The sequence below is a fragment of the Pelodiscus sinensis genome, chromosome 8 (genome assembly GCF_052426305.1).
Source record: "Pelodiscus sinensis isolate ZL-2025 chromosome 8, ASM5242630v1, whole genome shotgun sequence".
Lineage (NCBI taxonomy): Eukaryota > Metazoa > Chordata > Testudines > Trionychidae > Pelodiscus > Pelodiscus sinensis.
In genome coordinates, this window is record NC_143059.1 from 29,048,879 (window position 1) to 29,067,122 (window position 18,244).

Here is an 18,244-nt window from a genome sequence, read left to right on the forward strand (position 1 = left end):
CCTGCTGGGATTTCTCTGATGCGTGGTGTCAAAGGGCATAAGCTTCCTTTTTTTGTTCTTAGTAAACTGCACAATTAAGGAAGAAGCTTGATCTGTGGCAGTCTACCTTAGAACCAGAGCAATGCAAATTGGATAAACGTAGAAAACCATTGTGCTCAGCAAAACGGTAGAAAAAAAATTCACACATCGACTTGTGAACCATATTGCCCATTGGCACAATAAGCAATTATTGATGGTCAGTCAACTGTAGTAAGTATGATGGTGAAAGTGAAGGAATTTGTCCCTTCTTTGGAGGGTAAAGGAGCTGGGAGTTCTCTGCTGTCCCATCTGGAACTGGGTTCAATTTTTAAAAATCCACTTCTTGTATTGAAACACAGGAGCAGATCACATGTTGGATTGACTCAGCCCTTTTGGTACAGTTTAGGGGATTAACCAAGTTGCAAGTGTATACTGACTCATGAGTTAGCAAAAACCAGCGCCTGGTAGTGCACAGCTGAAGATACTCTGGTAACCCTTCATTGGATGGCTGAAGAGAGAGCTAATGAGATACAGCCTTTCACATAGATTGCCAGTCTAAATCCAGGATAGGGTCTTATTAAAATGAGTGAAGTTGTTGGCTGTCCAGTGAGGTGGTAATTAACTCATGTCACAACTGTCAAACTTGTTAGAATTCTCCGCAGCATTCATAGACTGAATGGTCATGGAGGTGGACCATTTTCTCTCCATTAGAGATCCTCTCTCCAGTAGAGGGCTGAGGGATATTGGTGCAATGGAGCTTGCTCTGCTGCTGCCTGTGTTCAGCACAGTCTCTTCCATTGTGCTAAAATTTGGTTTAAAAACGTTGAGCAGACTTCTCACCATAATACTGTGAATGGTCTTAGAATACTTTGTACGTGTAGTTTTTCTCCCCTTCCCTCCTAGTTTTTTCATCTTGTGATCCCATTTTAAGCTACTGCTCTGAGTTTTAGCTTCAATGGCAGGTGCAATTTTGGTGCTCCTTCCTCATAAAATATAGGTGCCATCATGGTGTTTGTTATTAGCTAAAACATATTCCCTTGCTGAACACTGGAGGAAGGGAAGGAGTGTCTTGTAAGCTTTTCAATAAATCCCTTCATCTATCACAATCTAAAACAGCAAATGTTAGTAAAAGGTAGAGGGAAGGGGAAGACTTTAAATTAGACCAAATAAAAGGGCCTGCTAATACAATTCTTAACTGTGTTTAAAATCATAATTAACAAAAATGAAGCAGAAATCCACACGTCACCATTGATACACTGAAAATAAGACCTGATTGGTAGACAGAATAATGAAAGGATGGGGGTAGTCTGCACATCATTCTGCATTTGGGTCCTTGAAGATTACTTTTGGGAGGAAAAATTGGCTACCGGACCAGATGACACTGCTAACTCCATCAGCTCTAGCTAAATTGTGAACACCACCTGGGATGTGAAACTTTGGCCCTGTCTACACTAGACAGGTTTGTCCACTAGGGATGTGAAAGGTTAACTGGTAAGGGGACTGTTCCAGCCCCATGGGGCCCACCATGAACAGGGGCTGCCCAGGGGCTGGAGCAGCCTATGGCCGGGCCTAGTGGCCCCTTTATTTCAGCGGGCTGGAGTGGCTCCCACCTGCCCCCTCTTTAACTAATTAAACATCACATTTAACTGATTACCCAATGAAATAGGATTTTACATCCGTGTTGTCCACAAGTCAGCTTTTGTTGACAAAACAGTGGAGGTGTGTACACACTGAAATGCAGACCATGTACTCCCTGCTACGGTGAATAATAAAACCAGCTCAATTGGAGTTGTAGGGCTTATGCTGGTATAGTTAGGGCAACACCATATCTGTGTAGATGCTATGCTCCCTGTCTTGGCTATTGGCTGTTGTTCTTTCAGTTTCCTAGCTTCACTGTGAAATTGACACGAGCCAGACAGCTAGAGTACAGCAGCTCCCTGTTCCCATGCGGAGCCCCAGGACAGCTAGATCCTGCTCCTGGTGGGGAATGTTGACTCTTGTCTATTGTCATGGCTGTGGTGGCACAACCAAGATAATGGTAGGGAGCTGCCAACAGAGCTGAGACACCCAGGCTCCCATACTACCCCCGTAGGTCAGTGAAAACACTCTGGTCAGGATGTACACATGAAGATGCTGTGCACATCAGTCACTGCAGTAGTTAATACAGTGGCTGCAAGTAAACCTAAAAAGGTCAACTTATTTTTGTATAGACCAGTGTTTCACAATCTTTTTTTTTTAAATAAAATAACCCCCTTAAAAAAAAAAAAAGTACTCCTAGTACCTACAATTTTCAGACACATTTTTTCTGCTGTTACAACGCATTTTTTTAAACAACTTAATCGTAGCCAGGTGAGCAATGAAATTTTTGTACAAAAATAATAAAACCCTGTAAAAGTTAAAACAAAAATTCAGTTTTCTCCACATTTCAGTTGTGTTGATGTGCCCTCTAGACTTCTCTCGAGTACCCCTAAGGGTACTTGTACCACTGGTTGAGAAACACTGGTATTAGACAGTTTCTTTTCTCTTCCTACTATCCCCATGTATCCTTTCCCTTCCTTGCCTTAGTTCTTTTGTTTTCCCAGCTATCTCTTCACTTTTCCTTTGTAAGTCTGGCTTTAAGCATCTAACCAAAAAAAGATAAAATGCAGTGCTTGAAACAGCCAGGCCGCACTGACTGTTAAGAAAGTGAGGTTGCAAGTGAAAGCCAACATCCCCAGACACTTTCCTTGTGTGTTCATCTTGAAACTTATTGAACTTCAGCAATAACAGCCCATCTCAACTGATTTCTCCTGGCCTCAAAAGGGCAGTTTTACCATCATTGGTACTACCTAAGAGGAAATTTTCCTTCTATAAACTAGGGATGAGAAAAGGTTAAAAATGTAACTGTTAAAAATCCTAGTGGTTACACATGCTGTGGGTTCTGCAGTATAAAGCTTTCATATATAAGCTTTATACTGAAGAGCCCGCAGCTCAGCCGACTCCCCGGACACCAGAGCATGCTGGGAGCTGGCTCCTGGTGTGCACTAGCTCCTGCTGTCGGCCCCGCTCCTGGGGAGCTGTCTTTGCACTGCAGGCTCTGCAGTATAAGCTCCATGGGGCTGAGAGTTTAACTGATAAGATGATGCTTATTGGTTAACCCGGCTGGTTAAGAACTTCATATCCTTACTATAAACTCTCTCCAGCTGAAAGGAAAGGGAACAGCCAGCAGTGTTTAAAATAAAAGCCTTGCTTAATACTTTATATTTCAAATGCTTTTTTCCATTTTCTGGAACTTCTTTTTATCTCTTATTTACAATGGTACTAAGGCTAAAGTCTCAGTATATAAAACCCCAAATATGGTTTTAACAGAATTCTAATGTTGAACAATATCAGGGTCTTAACATCTTTAACCCATATGCTCACATCTAAATGAATACAAAATGTCTCAACCACTTATGTCTTGTTACAGTGTGTTCAGTTTGTGGATCAGTATGAACCAATGCTTCTGACCATCTTGACAGAGATAATGGATCCAGATTTTGTGTGCAGAGTAAGTAGTGCATGCAGCTAATGTAATTTCTGTGTAGCATGAGCTCTCTGAGGCAGGGATTAGACTGACTCTTTCTTTCTCTGTGTCCAGTGCTTAGCACGCATAGGCTCCACTGTAATGTACACATATACACTATCAGCTAAGTGCATTGGGCCTTGCATGACTGTTCAATTGATCAATGACTTATGAACATACAGTAGGTTGTAGTCTTCTGGCCTTTGGCAGAGCAAAGGCTTTTATGTGTCTCCTTTGCCTGAGTGACCAGATCTGTATTTCCCAAATCTTGAGTACAACAATTTTACGTTTAGTGAATAACTCCTGACACTCAAATATGAGGTCTCCTGCTTTTAGTAGGATTTTCCATATTAAGTCAAGAGGCCAGAAAGCCGCATAGAAGCAGAAACTGTCTAATGTGTGAGACCTAGTGTCCTCCAGGGGAGTCTCAGAAGTCTTGTTTGTTTAGCTACAGCAGAGGTGGGGAACCTTTGGGGGGAGGGAGGGCCCTGACCTACAGAAAAATCACTTGGACTGCACACAAGTGAGAAGCACCCCAAAAAAATCCCCCTCACTGATGTGTCCCTCGACTGAAAAGAAGGACACTCCCCATATTCTCCTTGGTCACCAGAGCCTATGGGACGGGGGACAGGCTAGTAGATTGTGTGCTCCAGCCCCGCAGGAGAGATGGGGAGGCTGGAGCACCAACGCGGACTCTCCAATGCTGGAGGGAACCCTGAGTCCCGGTGGTTGGATCCAGGCAAGCCAAGGTTCAAATCCTGGCCTTAGGTTCTGCACTCTGGAGCTACAGACTGAATTGTCAGTAGCAGGCTGGCACTGCAGGTGTGGAAGCTGCTGGCACTGCCTCTGTTTTGGCTACATATTCCAACCTCATTGGCAACAGTCATAGGTGTACAGGAGAGGAAGTGAGATCACCAAATGTAAATGGGAAGACACGGCTTACCATTCCTTTCTCTTTCATTGTGCAGAAACTAGGAGTCTGTGTGTTGTCCAAACAGCATCTTTTAGGGTCAGAAGAATGTGTGTGGGGCCCAGGCTATTGGTGTAAGAATATGGAGACTGCAGCTCAATGCAATGTAAGTCATGGGAATTTCCATTTCAGTATCTGCTCTGAGGCAGTGCTGCAAACCTGAGCCTCAGAAGGTCGAAGAGAAACACACTCGCTTTTGCTACAGCTCTTACACATACAGTACTATGTTCTGGCTTCTGTAACAGAACTGCCCAAACCTAATTTCAGAAACCCAGTTTCAGAAAGCAAAGAAGTGGGCCCGGGTGTTCCCTGTGAGCTGTGTGCTTGGCTGGCTGCCCAGGAGAGATTCAGGTGCCAAGTAGTTGTTAGCAGAGCCATGCGCATCCTGCTGGAAACCTATATGCAGATGCCCCTTCCCCCCTGCTGCTTTGCAGCCACATTGCTCCTGCAGCTGTTCCTGGGGACCTCCTGCTGGCTGTACCCTGGGAGGGTGCTGATATCAGATTGCCACCACTCACTGCCCCAGCTCATGTGCTTCATCTCTACAGAGCAATATAGAGGGCACAGGGCTCAGGACTCCATAGGAGCTTTGAGGTCTGCACAAACCTGTGGGGTGGGGGGAGTTGTCTCTGACTTCCCCCAGTGCGTGCGTGTGCACATGCACATTCATCCCCCCCTCCATACACCATCTCTGCAAAATGGTTCAGGAGGAGGAAAGCTTTCAGTGAGTGCCTTAAAGAGACAGTATATGGGAGTGTCTCAGAGATTTCCCCAGCAACTAGCACATGCAGTCTGAGTCGCAGAAAGTGTGATGTTAGTTTTTTGACTGGTCGATGTATTTCATTATTTATTTTTCTTACACTTAAATCTAAATCTTCTGAAATGTCTAAGTAGTCTTGGCTGGAGCAGTTATCCCTATTGGTAACTTTAAAAAAAATTCTGTCTTGGTGTTTGGTTTCTACTGGTGGTATACAGGCAGTCCCCGACTTACGCAGACTGAGTTGCTTTGCCCCAGGCTTCCTGGAATCAGCCGCTGATCAGTTTCAGCAGCAGCTGACTTGGGGACGCTTGGGGTTCTTAAGTTGATTCTGTATGTAAGTCGGAACTGGCAGTCAGTTTCAGCAGCGGCTGAATCTGGACGCCAGTTCCGACTTACATACAGATTCAACTTAAGAATAAACCTACAGTCCCTATCTTGTACGTAACCCGGGGACTGCCTGTACATCACATTCCACTGGTGCGAACAACAAAAATTATTACACACATGGGTTGGTAATAGAGGGAACATTTGGGAGGCTCCAATTACATCGGGGGTTTAATTTATAGTCTCTTACCCTGTCGCTGACTTGCAGCATGAATGCATCCCATCAAAGGTACAAAATGAGCCTTGTGTTTAGCCAAGTACTCTTTCAGCAAAGGAGGACTTAGCATGGTTCTTTACTGGATGGATTCATCTGGCTCCCAACACAGTAGTGGTGGTGGGCTATTACTGCTCATTGGTGGGGTTTATTTCCTCTGGTGGGGTGCTATCTCTAGGCCCTGATGAGAAAATGAAATCTAACTTAGAGGCCTCTAATGTTTAAGGCTTTGTCCACCAATCTTTCCTTGTGAAGCCCCTCAATGAATTTTAATTCAGTGCAACACACAACGATATTTCCCTCCAAAGTCCTGGGGTTTGTGGAGAGGCAAGTTCATACAGTGGTGGCTTTATTTATAGCTAGCAAACTGTCTTTTGAACTTCTCCTGTTCTTTTCTCTCTCTCTCCTAGGCTGTCGAGCACTGCAAACATCACGTGTGGAACTAGAAGAAAATCTTAAATTCTGAAAATGTCTGTCCAGGGTTTTTATTTTTTAAATTGTGGGGTGAGGTGGGTAGGAGAGCTGAGTCTCCATTGTTCCTCTCCTAGCCTTCTTAACTTCCCAACCCTGAAGTTCCTTTATTGTCATTCTTTTGTAGTACTGCTGCTGAAGGTTCTGATCTGCAATGTTGACTTAACAGAGGCTATTTTTGATCATACAGTTTAGTTGATTTTACTCTAAAAATATGCATTACACTGTGGATTTTCACCACTAGGGTGCAGTATTTACACTTGTGGGAGCAGTGGCATACAGTGAAAGTGAAATGAAGATAAAACACACTTCTGTCAGAGCTAAAACGGATCAGGATAATTCTAAATTTTAAATGTTGTTGTCACTGGTTGAGAAGATGTCTATGTGCTCTTGAGGGCTCTTCATAAACATCTGGCAAGAATATTAAATTATATACTACTTGCAAAACGTATTTTCCTTCTGTAATCTGTAGTGTTAGGCTACCTAAGTCCATGAATCCCTTGGGCTGGAATTTTCAAAGCTTTATCGGTGTGTCAAGGGAATTTAATGCTCGTGGAAAACTTTCAGTAAAAAATGTGTGAAAGGTCTTTTGTGTGGAGTGGGGCAGCTTTTAGGTTGAGCACATGGCTAAAGTTGAAAGACGGCTTAATAAATTGTGGACTTCCAGCAGATTTTGAGACTAAGGGCTTAATCCAAACATGCTGTGTGAGTGTAATGGGCCACCTAAAAGGCTTTTATGCAGTGTAAAGTTCCAAAATCTCAGAGCATGCCTAAGCTTTTGGGCAGTAGATTTTCCTACAGAGACTGCCTGTAGGGAACTTCACCTGTATCTTCTAATCTCTTTGGAGAGAAGGGGGAAGGTTAATGTGAGAAAGCAAAAGCTGTGTGATATCAAGGTGAGCTTTAGCTAAATGTGAGGGGAGGAGGAGGAGGGATGGAAGCTAGATCCTATATGGATGCCCTGCAGGTGAGCAGTGCTCTCGTTTGTTGCTGTGGGTCCATAATGTGGGCCTTGGTAGCCTTTGAAGCTGCTCTCATCTGCTAGGCAAACCAGCACATCTGGAAGTCTGGAAATAGTGATGATCTGGGGCATTGTGAAGCCATTGCTATCAGAAGGATGACTTGCTGGACTCCTCATGAGTGTGATACGTGCGCCTCCTTTGTGCATCTCCATCTGTCTGCTGGTGAGGTGCTGGACCCTGTCTGGGTGGACAAACCAACCTGCATGAGCTGGGAGCATTCTGGCAGTTTGGACTGGAGCCTCTAGAATGAAGTCCTGAGGAGAGTGCCCATTCCACAGGCAACAGGCAAACATTGAAGGCACAGCTCCTCCCACTCCCACTGGAAAAACTATTAACTGTGTTTGCTTCTTTTCAGCAGCTTTGTAGGACCCATCTCTGTGTACAGAACGGTGCCAGGATGTGGACATTTTGCTGGAAGGAGCGTGTGAAAGGGATGAGAAGAGGGCAGTGATTAAAGGGTGGGAACAGTGATAACACTGCTTGTTTTGAGATTCACCCAGACAGCTAACATTAAGATGCATGTTTCAGTGATCCAAGACTCCAGAACTTTTCCCTGAATTTGCCCAGAGCTGCCATTCATTTTCATCTGCCCCACAGTCTGTCAGCATCACCAATGCTAACATCTTCCTGAATAGCCCCAGGAGAAACCCTGCAGGGCACCCATTAAGATACAGAAGTGCTTTGCCTGCAGGATGCTTGTACTATAGATCTGTCTGACATCTCTTTTAGTTTGCAAGGAAAACAAGCTTGTTCATGCTGAGCCTGTGCAGTAGACCACCTTTCTGCCTAGATTAATGTAGCACAGAGCATGGATAATGGAATGGTATCGTATTAGAGCAATGCTTCTCTGCACACCAAAGAAATGGGTTCCTTTCTATAGCCTAAGCATTAAAATAATGGGAAGGCATTCTTGAAATGTCAGGGTAAATTAAACCATAGGTTTCATAAGCATTTTTATATTCATTTCTTTGGTGTACAGAACAAACTCAATAATGTATATTCCTTTAGCACACAGTACAGAACAACCAGGCACAGAATGCTAGTCTTCTGTTTCCAAAGTATAGACAACGATCATAAACCTGTTGGGAAAAATTCCATTCAAAGTGGGTATTGACTAGGTCCCCAAATACTTGGCTTTGGACCACACAAGTAATTACCAGAGTTGAGTGCATAATTCTGAATAGAATTTGTAAAAGAGGCCCCCAAAATAAACGTGGAAAATGTTTCTGGAGGAGAGTAGGTGTACAGCTAAGCACATGTCTGTAGCTAGGCAGAGAGCTTTGAAAATTCCAGTTTCAACTTATTCAGAGAGGTGCCAGTGAAAGGTTGCTTCTCTGTGTGAGCATTCTTTGTGGGAAGTGGTATGGGAGGATGGAGTGGGGGGAGGAGAGTGGGAGTAGTTCTAGCAGCACACTTCAGGAACAAGCAAACTAATTATTTAACTTAAACCACTCAGTTGCATCTTTCTGCACTGTTTCTTTATTGTAGTTGTACTTCCTAGTTGATTGAGATCAGTGATTTTGTGTATTTTTGTTTGGTTCTGTATAGAACTCTGAGAATTTTTGTTTATCAAAAAAGCTGTAAAATTCTAAGCATCTGCAGTTTTTCTCTGTGATCGCAGGCTTATGCAGTGGCTTCTGTTTTATGTGGAGTATCTCTGCCCAGCATTGGGGTGGGCAGGCAAGATGCTTTGCGGAAACAGTGGTCTCTCCTTAAACAGTAGCGTCTCTGCTATAGAATTTAGGATGTGTGATACTGCACTCTATACTGCAACCTTAAATCTTTTAAATGAGGTGGCATCCTTTCTATTATGACTGTTTTTCTCTGGATCAACGTTTAATTGTCTTGTTTTTATAGAAGCAAACAATTTAACAGTCACATTTGGGACAAGGTGAATTTGGAGCTGTTTTGTGTAGTGTTTAAATTCTAGTATTAAGAACTTAGTTTTTCCTCTTCTTCTGTAGAATGATAGCATTGTCTTACTCTAGACTGGAGGAGAAAAACATGCAGTTGCTTTCTGAACATTGTCTTGATTTTTTTGCACTAAAGCTTCTGTAATTAACAATAAAGACTTACTGAAAACTTGACATCTTTGTGCTTTTTGCTTTCTTAGTATATAGTACTTCTAGTAAAAGGCTTCAAGCTTTGGTCTGTTGATGATGCAAATACTGTGCATGTTCCTCTGGAAGTTCCCAGAAGGGCTTGAATTTAGAGATCTGATCTTGCCGTATGCCCCTAAGGGTTAAATGTCTGTAACCCCCTTTTTCCTCCCCGGATTACTGGGGAGCAGGTCACACTCACAGGTGTGCCTGGGCGCCTGATGTTTTAACCCAAAAGAGATCCTGAGCACCCCAGTGGTGATGGCATTTAGTTGGGGAAAGCCCTATCCACCCCCTTGCTGCAGTCTCTTGCTGTAATGAATGTAAAATGGTGGTGCCTCCACCTGACTGGCCTTGTACACACTCACTGGTGCCTTGAGAGCCTCCAGGAACATCCTCATTCCAACATAAATCAGGATCTAATTCCAGAACAACTACAAATCATATACGTCTAATAGAATACTTTAAAATAAACAATCTTTACTTAAATAAACGGGTTAACAGATTAACATTGAATAGCATTAACAAAGTGCACACAATAATTGGGACTTATATTTCTAACATTTGTACTGACTATTGATCCCACCCCAGAGTGTGCACACCCCTGGACTCTCAGTCCCAGACTCTTGCTTGCGTTGGCGCGCTGATGTTGCAGCTGTAGTGGAGATTCTGTCCAGGCTAGACAGCAGCTCTGTCCCAGGCAGCACTTTCCCAACAAGGCCCAAAAACTTACTGCCTCATGCTGTGCCTATTGAAAGCAGCCTGCTAAATCTCAGTTCCAACAGGCATCTTGTCCTGGTCTGTAGCTGCACTCAACAGCCCCTGGACTGGATCAAACTCCTTGGCAGCAGCCTGGCTCCCCCTTCGGTTCCAAACTCCAAGGCAGAGTCCCAGACTGCTAGGGCTCTTTTCTTCATGCACATGGAGAGGCAGTCATCTCCCACACAAGAGTCCTTCCTTCCTGTTTTTCCGAAGGGCTCATGGGAATTGTAGTCTGGATTGCAGCACACAGGATCTTTCCAGGGAAAAAACAGAGGCCCCTTTAGTAAGGGGACTACATGTCTTCCAACAGGATCTCTAGCATGAGCCAAAACTGTTGAAATATGGAACAGCCTTGACATTCTTGATGGGTTTTCCATCCTTACTAGAAGGAAAATACACATTGACCTATCTAAGTGGTGCCATGGTTTAGAGCAGGGGTCTCCAAACTTTTCAGCCCGAGGGCCGCATTAACTATCAAACAGCAGTTCGGGGGCCGACTACACACTTGAGGTCCAAATAAAAAACAATCAAAACATGGATGTTTTTTTAAATTATTTATTTAATATTATTTTATTCAGTTATTATTTAATAACACATTGATACACTACACATGAACACCTGTATTAATGTGAATGGTGAAATTGTTTCCTGGATGCCAAAATAGCAGACATTTCTGGCTTTAGATTTGTTGTCCCTAACATCAACAGTGACCTGAGATTCGGGGGGGGGGGGGCTTTTCCCCCTGCTCTCCCCTTCCTCTGCACGCTGTCCTCCCCTCCTGCTTGCCACCGCTCACTCCTTCCCCCCCCCCCGGGCGGAAGGGGTCACCTTTTTAAAGTTCCCGCCGGGGTTCACGTTCCCCTGCACGTCGCCGGGCGGGCGTTACCACCACCGCCCATTCTGCCCCCTGATTGGCCGGCTGCCCTGTCAGTCTGGGCGGGGGAACGCTGCCCGTGCTAACCCCCGCCCCCTGCGCCGTTTGCCGCCGCGTGGCCGCTTGTCAGCGGAGCGGCCCGCTTCTGCCCCGGCGCAGCGTGAGTACACGCCGCACACCCCTGACAGGGCCCCCCCCCCCCCCCGCGGCAAGAAGGGCCCATTCGGCGGCGCCCCAGGGACGGGCGGGGGTCGCCTCGTCACACCGGCACGCGGAAGAAGGCGGGGCCAGACAAAAAGGTCTCCACGGGCCGGATGAGAGGGCCTCGCGGGCCGTAGTTTGGAGACCCCTGGTTTAGAGATCAAGGTTTTCTTATAACTTTACCTGGAACACACAGCCTATGGAATTTATACACTGAGTGGTGAAATTCAGTGAGGACTTGATTTCAAGTGATTACCTAACCGATACCTTAGACCTTGAAGCCACTGAGGCTGGTTATTTAAGCAATTTATGCTTGCACAACAAAGGATTGAGAGCTATGCAACTCCCACACCTTTCTTGCTGAAGTGCCATGTGGCAATATAGAAAGATCACACGGCCACAGGTAGTATAACTATTCAAGTGAGCAGGGGCTTGGTGCTTCCTATTCTCTCACATCTCCCAGGGTACGTCTAGACTACAAGCCTTTTTTGAAAGAGATCGTCTAGACACCCACAAGACTTTTGAAAAAAGCGATCCGCTTTTTTGACAGAGAGCACCTAAGCAATCTGGACGCTCTCTTTCGAAAAAGTCCAGTTTGCATTCAAGAACACCTTTTTTCGAAAGAGCTCTTTCAAAAAAAGGCGTTCTTCCTTGTAAAAGTAGGTTTACTAATATCAAATGAACCGCCGTGTTCTTTCGATATAATTTTGAAAGAATGCGATGGCATTCTAGATGCAGGTGAAGTTTTTTTTTAAAAAAAGCCATTAAAAAAAATACTCCGTAGTCTAGATATACCCCCGGTGATAGAAAATACTTCCAAGAGGAGACCTGGCACAGCAATTGATGTGTACCAGTAAAGGGGCAGCTATCCAGTCTTAATTTAGCTTGAGAGATGTAGGGAGAGGAAGGACAAAAACTGAGGCCAAATTTTGTATGGGAAGTATTCAAAATTCTTACTGGAATTTAATTGGCATAAATAATATTCTGGGATCTCAAATTGTTAATCTGTATCTACTAGCCAATAGCCTGTCATAAAACGGGATTTTCCGGTCTCTCCTCCATGTCCGTGTCTCTCCTCCTCCTCCTGCCTCTCTCTCCATCTCTCTCTCTTCTCCCCCTCCTGCCTCTCACTCTCTCTTTCTCTTCTCCTCCCCCTCCTGTCTCTCACTCGGGGGACTGTGGAGCCCAAACAGCTGTTTGGGCTCCATGCTCCCCGTGCAGGGGCAAGTGGCTGTTTGGGCTCCATGCTCCCCATGCAGCACGGGGACCGCGGAGCCCAAACTGCCTCTTGCACAACTTGCTGCTGCGCGGTGGCCCGGCTGAGTGGCTCAGAACTCGGCTGAGCGCCATGGCGGGAGGGGAAGGGGGGCGATGACATACACGGCCGGGCCCTGCCCCCTTCCCCTCCCGCCATGGCGCTTGGCTGACTTCTGCACCGCTCAGCCAGGCGCCATGACGGGATGCAACAGTGCCCCCCAGAGGCAAGACGTAACGCTACAGCGTTACAGAGTCACAGACATTGGGCTACTATATATATGATTCACAATAGGATGGAAGACTTCTCCAGGGCCAAAAGGAGCTATCGTTTCTTCTGGGCTCCAGTACTGAGGGGATTCCACACACTGACCATTCTCTCACATGGTCCAGTCAGATCTTCCATACTGAGCAGATTAACTGGCTCAACCATTATTGCCCAATGTGTCTCTTCTGTCATAGAATACCAAAGCAACATTAAGGTAGCACAATGCCACAACTGTGCTCTGCGGGCAGGGGAGGGGTGGACTCTGCTGGAGACATGGCAATATTAGTCTACAAACCAGACTTGCATTTCAAATGTCTGTCCCCTTGCAGTCTCTTACCTGGATATGTCCTGATCCGAGGGATATTCTTAGTCTCAAACATTTGAACTGGGTTTTCATGGAGGGTTTTTTTTTTGTGGGTGGGCCGGGGGGGGGAGGGAAGGATCTTTTTAAAAAATACTCTTTATTGGTCATCTGGTAAGTAGCAACTTGATTGTCCCTAAGCACAGTATAATTTTACCACCAAGAATCCCCGTACTCCATGCCCAGCAATGAAAATAGTTTGGGGTGAGGTGAGGGAAGCCTGTGTGCTGCCACGTATGAACCCCCACTGATTGCAACCCAGAGAAGGCCCTGTATAAACCCCCATCAGACACCCACCATCATGGAAGAGGCCATTGTGCTGAACAGCATCAGGTATAGCTCTCTTGTGGGTGCCATCATTTCTCATTCCTTCCTCCGTATACATGTAACTACTGGTAATTACTGCGATGATGTGCAGGGGAATGGGTGTGGCAATTATCTTGTGTAGGTGTCAGCTCACTCCTCACTGGCTGCTTGGTGTTAGAGACGCATAGCAGGGAATAAAGCCCTGGAGGAGTTAGCTCCGACTCCAGATACAGAAGGATTTTTAACCCAGAAACAGCATGGACAGCATGTGGAAGAGCTGGGTGCTGCTGCTCACTCTCTACTTGGCTTCCTACCAAGGTAAGGTCGGGCTGGTTTTCCTCCTCCCCCACTCCACCTTTTTTTGGGGATCTGAAAGATGTTTGCTTTCTGACCCTTCTCCAGGCTCCCCTGCCCCATTATATGCTGAGATACTGTTGCAGTGTTCTATAGCTTGTATTTGTGGTTTAACCTTGTGCAGCTAGGAAATAAGCGCAGCATCATGTTTGCCCTGCATTGGAAGGGAAGGATGTACTTGGTTTGTTCCCAGTGCAGCAGAGGGACAATGGCGTCATAGGAGTTCACAGGAGACTTGCCCTGCAGCCTAGAAAGATGCTCGATTTGTCTCATTCCTGCAGAGGCGATGTGTATGTAGGAATGTTAGGAGACGTCAAGTCGAGTTCTGAGTGGGTAGAATCTGCCTTTGCATTGATCCATGAATGGTCTGCTCCCTACTTTTAAAAAAAAAAGTTGTGGGATGATATGGTCTGAAGCTTTTCTCCTAAAGACTATGACTACTTGCATGTAAGCACATGTTGGTCATGCTGCCAAACTTCTCTCGTGTTTTCAGTGAATTCTTGTTAGGATTCTGACCTCGTGGCATTGCCAGAACTTCATTGGTTAGAGAGAAATCTCAGCATTGGAGCTTTGGATATTTGCTAGTAAGTCACAAACTGAAAACTAAAGCCATAACTTACCAATAAATAGACTGAAAATAACCCAAGCCCATCAATACCCACTGTATTCCTATCTGCTCTGAACATGTGATCTCTGTTGCCGCATCTAGGGAGAGACCAAGAAACACCAAGGTCTTTGCCAAATTCCCTTAGGGGAAAAGTGCTCAGCATGAAAGCTGGCAAGCAGGTTTACACTGTGTAGGCAGAAATACTTTAATAGATGGAGATGCAAATACTTTCCCATCCCTCCTCCAGCTTCTTTGGTCCTGCCAGTGAGACTGCCTGTTGTTGGGGGTAGTGATCTGAGCACCCCTCTTATTTTGAGGAACGGAATAAAAATGCCAAAAGCAGAGTCAGAATCAGCTAGCTGGGAAATTCAGGGAAGCTTGTCAGCTGCTGGCATGTCAGTGCTTGTGAAGCTGATCTCCCAGAGCTAGGGTGCTTTTCAGCCTTATGTGCTTGTCTGGCCAGCAGATTGGTCAAAAGCAGCAGGATGTGGTACACATTACTATGCAGAATTCTTGGATTCAGGAAGTGAGTTAAGCTAAAGGAAGTAAGACCATTGTAATTCTCAGTAAGAGCATTTACACCAGTATTTTAAGTGGATTAGTGAAACTGCATTAGTTACTCTGTTTTTGTTAATTTGGAGTAATTTCTTTGGTTGTCCATGTGTAAACCAGTCCCATAAATCTACGCAGCTATTGCATAATAACTATTTCTCTTTGAATTCACATCCTGTCTTATTCCAGAAAGCATGCAGACAAGCCTTCGCTGACTCCTTTACAAAACACATGGGGTAGAGTAGGTTATCTGCACTTTAAGCTCTTTCGACAGACTTTGCCGGGCCCTGGGCAAGGAGAGGGAGTGGCTCTGGGCATTGGAGAGGGAAGGGCCTGAGGACGGGGTTAGCCTCCCTTAAGGAGCCCTTCGGCATTGCCCAGGGCTCAGCAGTAGCCGTGGTCAAGAGCTCCAAGCCCTTTTAAATGGCTGGGCCTCAGGGCAGCTGCCCCCATTCTCTCTCCCTGTTGGCGGGCTTGCTGAGCCCCTACTCTAAAAGAAGATTGAGGAGCTAGGCATTTGACGTGGCCAAGATGCCAGACGTGGAACTGAGAAAAGGAGGAAGTGTTTGATTCCCATAAGACTCTTGGGGATTTTAGGTGATCTTGACCCAACTCCATATCCTGGGTAAATGCCATGCAATGGGGTAAGGGTGGTAGGTCATACAAGGTACTGGATATACCTTCTTTCTGGGTACCTGGTGTATCTGTTGGATCTGTAAGCTTCAGGCCTCTAACCCAAAGAAATCTGAGCTCACAGGTTTATTCAGTACTGTAGGGATTTGCCATTTGAGGTAATATAGATAAACCTTAAGTTCTCTGTAATTCTAGGTCTGAGAAACTAACCAGCTACCCTCTTTCCCCCCATCCCCCAAGCTCTTGTAGCAGGGAGTCAGGCCTACTCCAGTGAAGTGAGGGAGGGAGGGAGGGAGGGAAGGAGTCTCTGCCCACTATCATTACTCCCATATGGGACTATTTGGAGATCATGTTTACAGTCTGTAGTTGGCATAAAGGGAAGCATTGCTCAGGGGTCAGCAACATATGGCTCATGAGCCAAAAATGGCTCACTAGGGAGCCAGATGGGGCTCCAGAAGAGCCATAACTCAGCTCCCTTCCCCCCGATCTCCCCACAGCAGAGAACCAGCACTGGTGCTAAAAGCCTTACCAGTCCCCTGCAAGATTGGAACACCAGCTTCCTTCAGAGCGAGCCAGGGCCCAGGGTAGAATGCCCTGAGCCTCCCCACCGGATCCAGCATGTGGGGAACAAGTGGAGCCAAAAATGGCTCCATGCTGCCCTTTTCTTCCCCCTCCCCAAGAAACACTTCCTGGAGGCTACCCCTGCAAATCTTTCCTGGAGGCTTCCTTCTGGCAAATGGGAGCAGCAGGAAGCCGTGTTACTTGGTGCCTGTGACATGGCACAACAATGTGCAAGTGTCCCCATGCCCAGTCCCTGCATTCCCCTCCCCTCACTGCCCCCTCCACCAGACATCCTGCCCTCAGCCCACTCCTGCTTCCTCCCCCACTGGCAGACACCCTGTCCCCCCACCCGCTGCCCTGACAGCCTGTTCCTTCCTCTTTCCCTCCCCCCACCCAACAGCCTGCCCCCAGCCTGTTCTTGTCCCCTTCCTCCCAGCACCCTCCCTTGCACCTTCATCCCCTCCTACACCCCAACACCTACCAAGACTCTGCACTGCCATCCGTATCCCATTCACTAGCAGCCCTGTCCCACCTACCTAACACCTCATTTCTGGCCCACCCCAGAGCCTGTGGGACCCACAAAATTTACTTACCCTGGAATCCCAGAAGAGAAAATCTGGCCTGAGGCCTTGAACCTCAGTCCCTCCCCTTCTCCCCCCATCATGGGGCTGGAGCACCAGAGGAGTGAAGTGTCTGAGCTGGGGGCCACATCAGTGAGGGTTGGTGGAGGGTTTTTTCTTTTTTGCTTCACACTTGTGTGGTTCCCGACCCAAAAAAGTTCCCTGCTCCTGCCACAAAGAAAGACAAAGTTGTAAATTTTTGTGCTGGACACATTTTACTTTCATTAAAAATGAAGCCTGGCCAACAAGCCCCAATCGGGGACCAGCCCCCATCTGGCTGCTGTGTTATAACACTCCTGTGCCTCCCCCACACCAACCCTGAGCCCATCATACACCTGAACCCCTTGCCCAGAGCCCCTCATACTACCATATGCCCAGACTCCTGCACCCCCAGTTCCCTGCCATAATACTCTTGCACCCCCCCCACTCACCCCAACCTTGTGCCTTGAACAGTGTTCCCTCTAAGCTGGGGGGTAGCACAGCTTCACAGGTGAGTAATCAGCCCTTCTCAGTCTGTCAGCTCCCTGCTGGGAGCCCTAAGCCTCTGGCTGGGTGGGGCTGATTACTCACCTGTGAAGCTGTGCTGCCATGCAACTGAGAGGGAATGCTGCCCCTGAGTTCATCATGCACCCCCATATCCTCAGTCCCCTACCATAAAATGGACAGAGGACGGCCTGAATACCTGCATCAAGCTGGATTTGACCAGTTATACTGTAAATGTCAAAGAAATGTGTGAAAAGATGCAGCAGCAGAAGTCCCATTAAATAAAGTCTGTGAGTCCAATGTTTCATGTGTGTTATCATTCATCATTGTCAATTTATCAAACATATTAAGTTGTGTATTTTCAGTCATGCAAATGGGCATTCTTAAAATGGCTTTTTGTTGACCACTTGTTCTGAATTTTGAAGTAGTTTGGTGACTTGGTTTGAACTGGTTGCTGACCCCTGCTCTACGCATGTATTGATTTGGGATGGGTGTCTGGAAGGAGTTTGTACAGTCATCTCTGGGATGTGATCTGATCATTCATAGAGTCTAAGGACTGAAGGAACCAGTTGTGGTCATCTAGTCTGACCTTCTTGGTAACACAGGCCATAGATTCCCCCAAACTGTTCCTACAGCAGATCTTGTTTTAAAAACCCCCCGCAATCTTGATTTAAACATTTCCATTGAGAGTCCACCACAGCCTTTGGTAAGTTGTTCCAATGATTAATGGCTTTCCACTGTCAAAAGTTTCCACTTTATTTGTCTCGCTTTAACTCTCAGCCATTAGATGGTTATCTATGGGTTAAATATTTGTTCTCTATGTAGTTTTGTACAGACAGTAATGAAATCACCTCTGTAAGCTTCTCTTTGAGAAGCTTAATATACTGAGCTCCTTGAGTCTATCACCATAAGGCTGAAGATTGTCA

The 18,244-nt window shown here is 46.1% G+C and overlaps 2 protein-coding genes across 3 annotated transcripts in view; both read left to right on the forward strand.

Annotated features, from left to right (window-relative positions):
- Positions 1-9,470, forward strand: part of LOC102451819 (prosaposin) — a 52,717-nt gene extending 43,247 nt beyond the window's left edge. The window contains exons 12-14 of the mRNA XM_075934951.2: positions 3,467-3,547; positions 4,531-4,638; positions 6,301-9,470. Of these exons, the coding sequence (XP_075791066.2) occupies positions 3,467-3,547; positions 4,531-4,638; positions 6,301-6,336 (225 nt within the window). The 3' untranslated portion in view covers positions 6,337-9,470. The remainder of the gene's footprint in view (positions 1-3,466; positions 3,548-4,530; positions 4,639-6,300) is intronic.
- A 68-nt stretch (positions 9,471-9,538) lies between these two features.
- The window catches only part of LOC102446209 (prosaposin-like), a 45,565-nt gene continuing 36,859 nt past the window's right edge, over positions 9,539-18,244 (forward strand). The window contains exon 1 of one of the 2 annotated variants that reach the window (XM_089780125.1): positions 9,539-9,624. In XM_089780125.1, coding sequence (XP_089636251.1) covers positions 9,540-9,624 — 85 coding nt within the window. In that variant the 5' untranslated portion in view covers position 9,539. Of the gene's footprint in view, positions 9,625-13,666; positions 13,827-18,244 lie in introns of those variants that run through there. The other variant, XM_006121497.5, reaches the window with a different exon arrangement.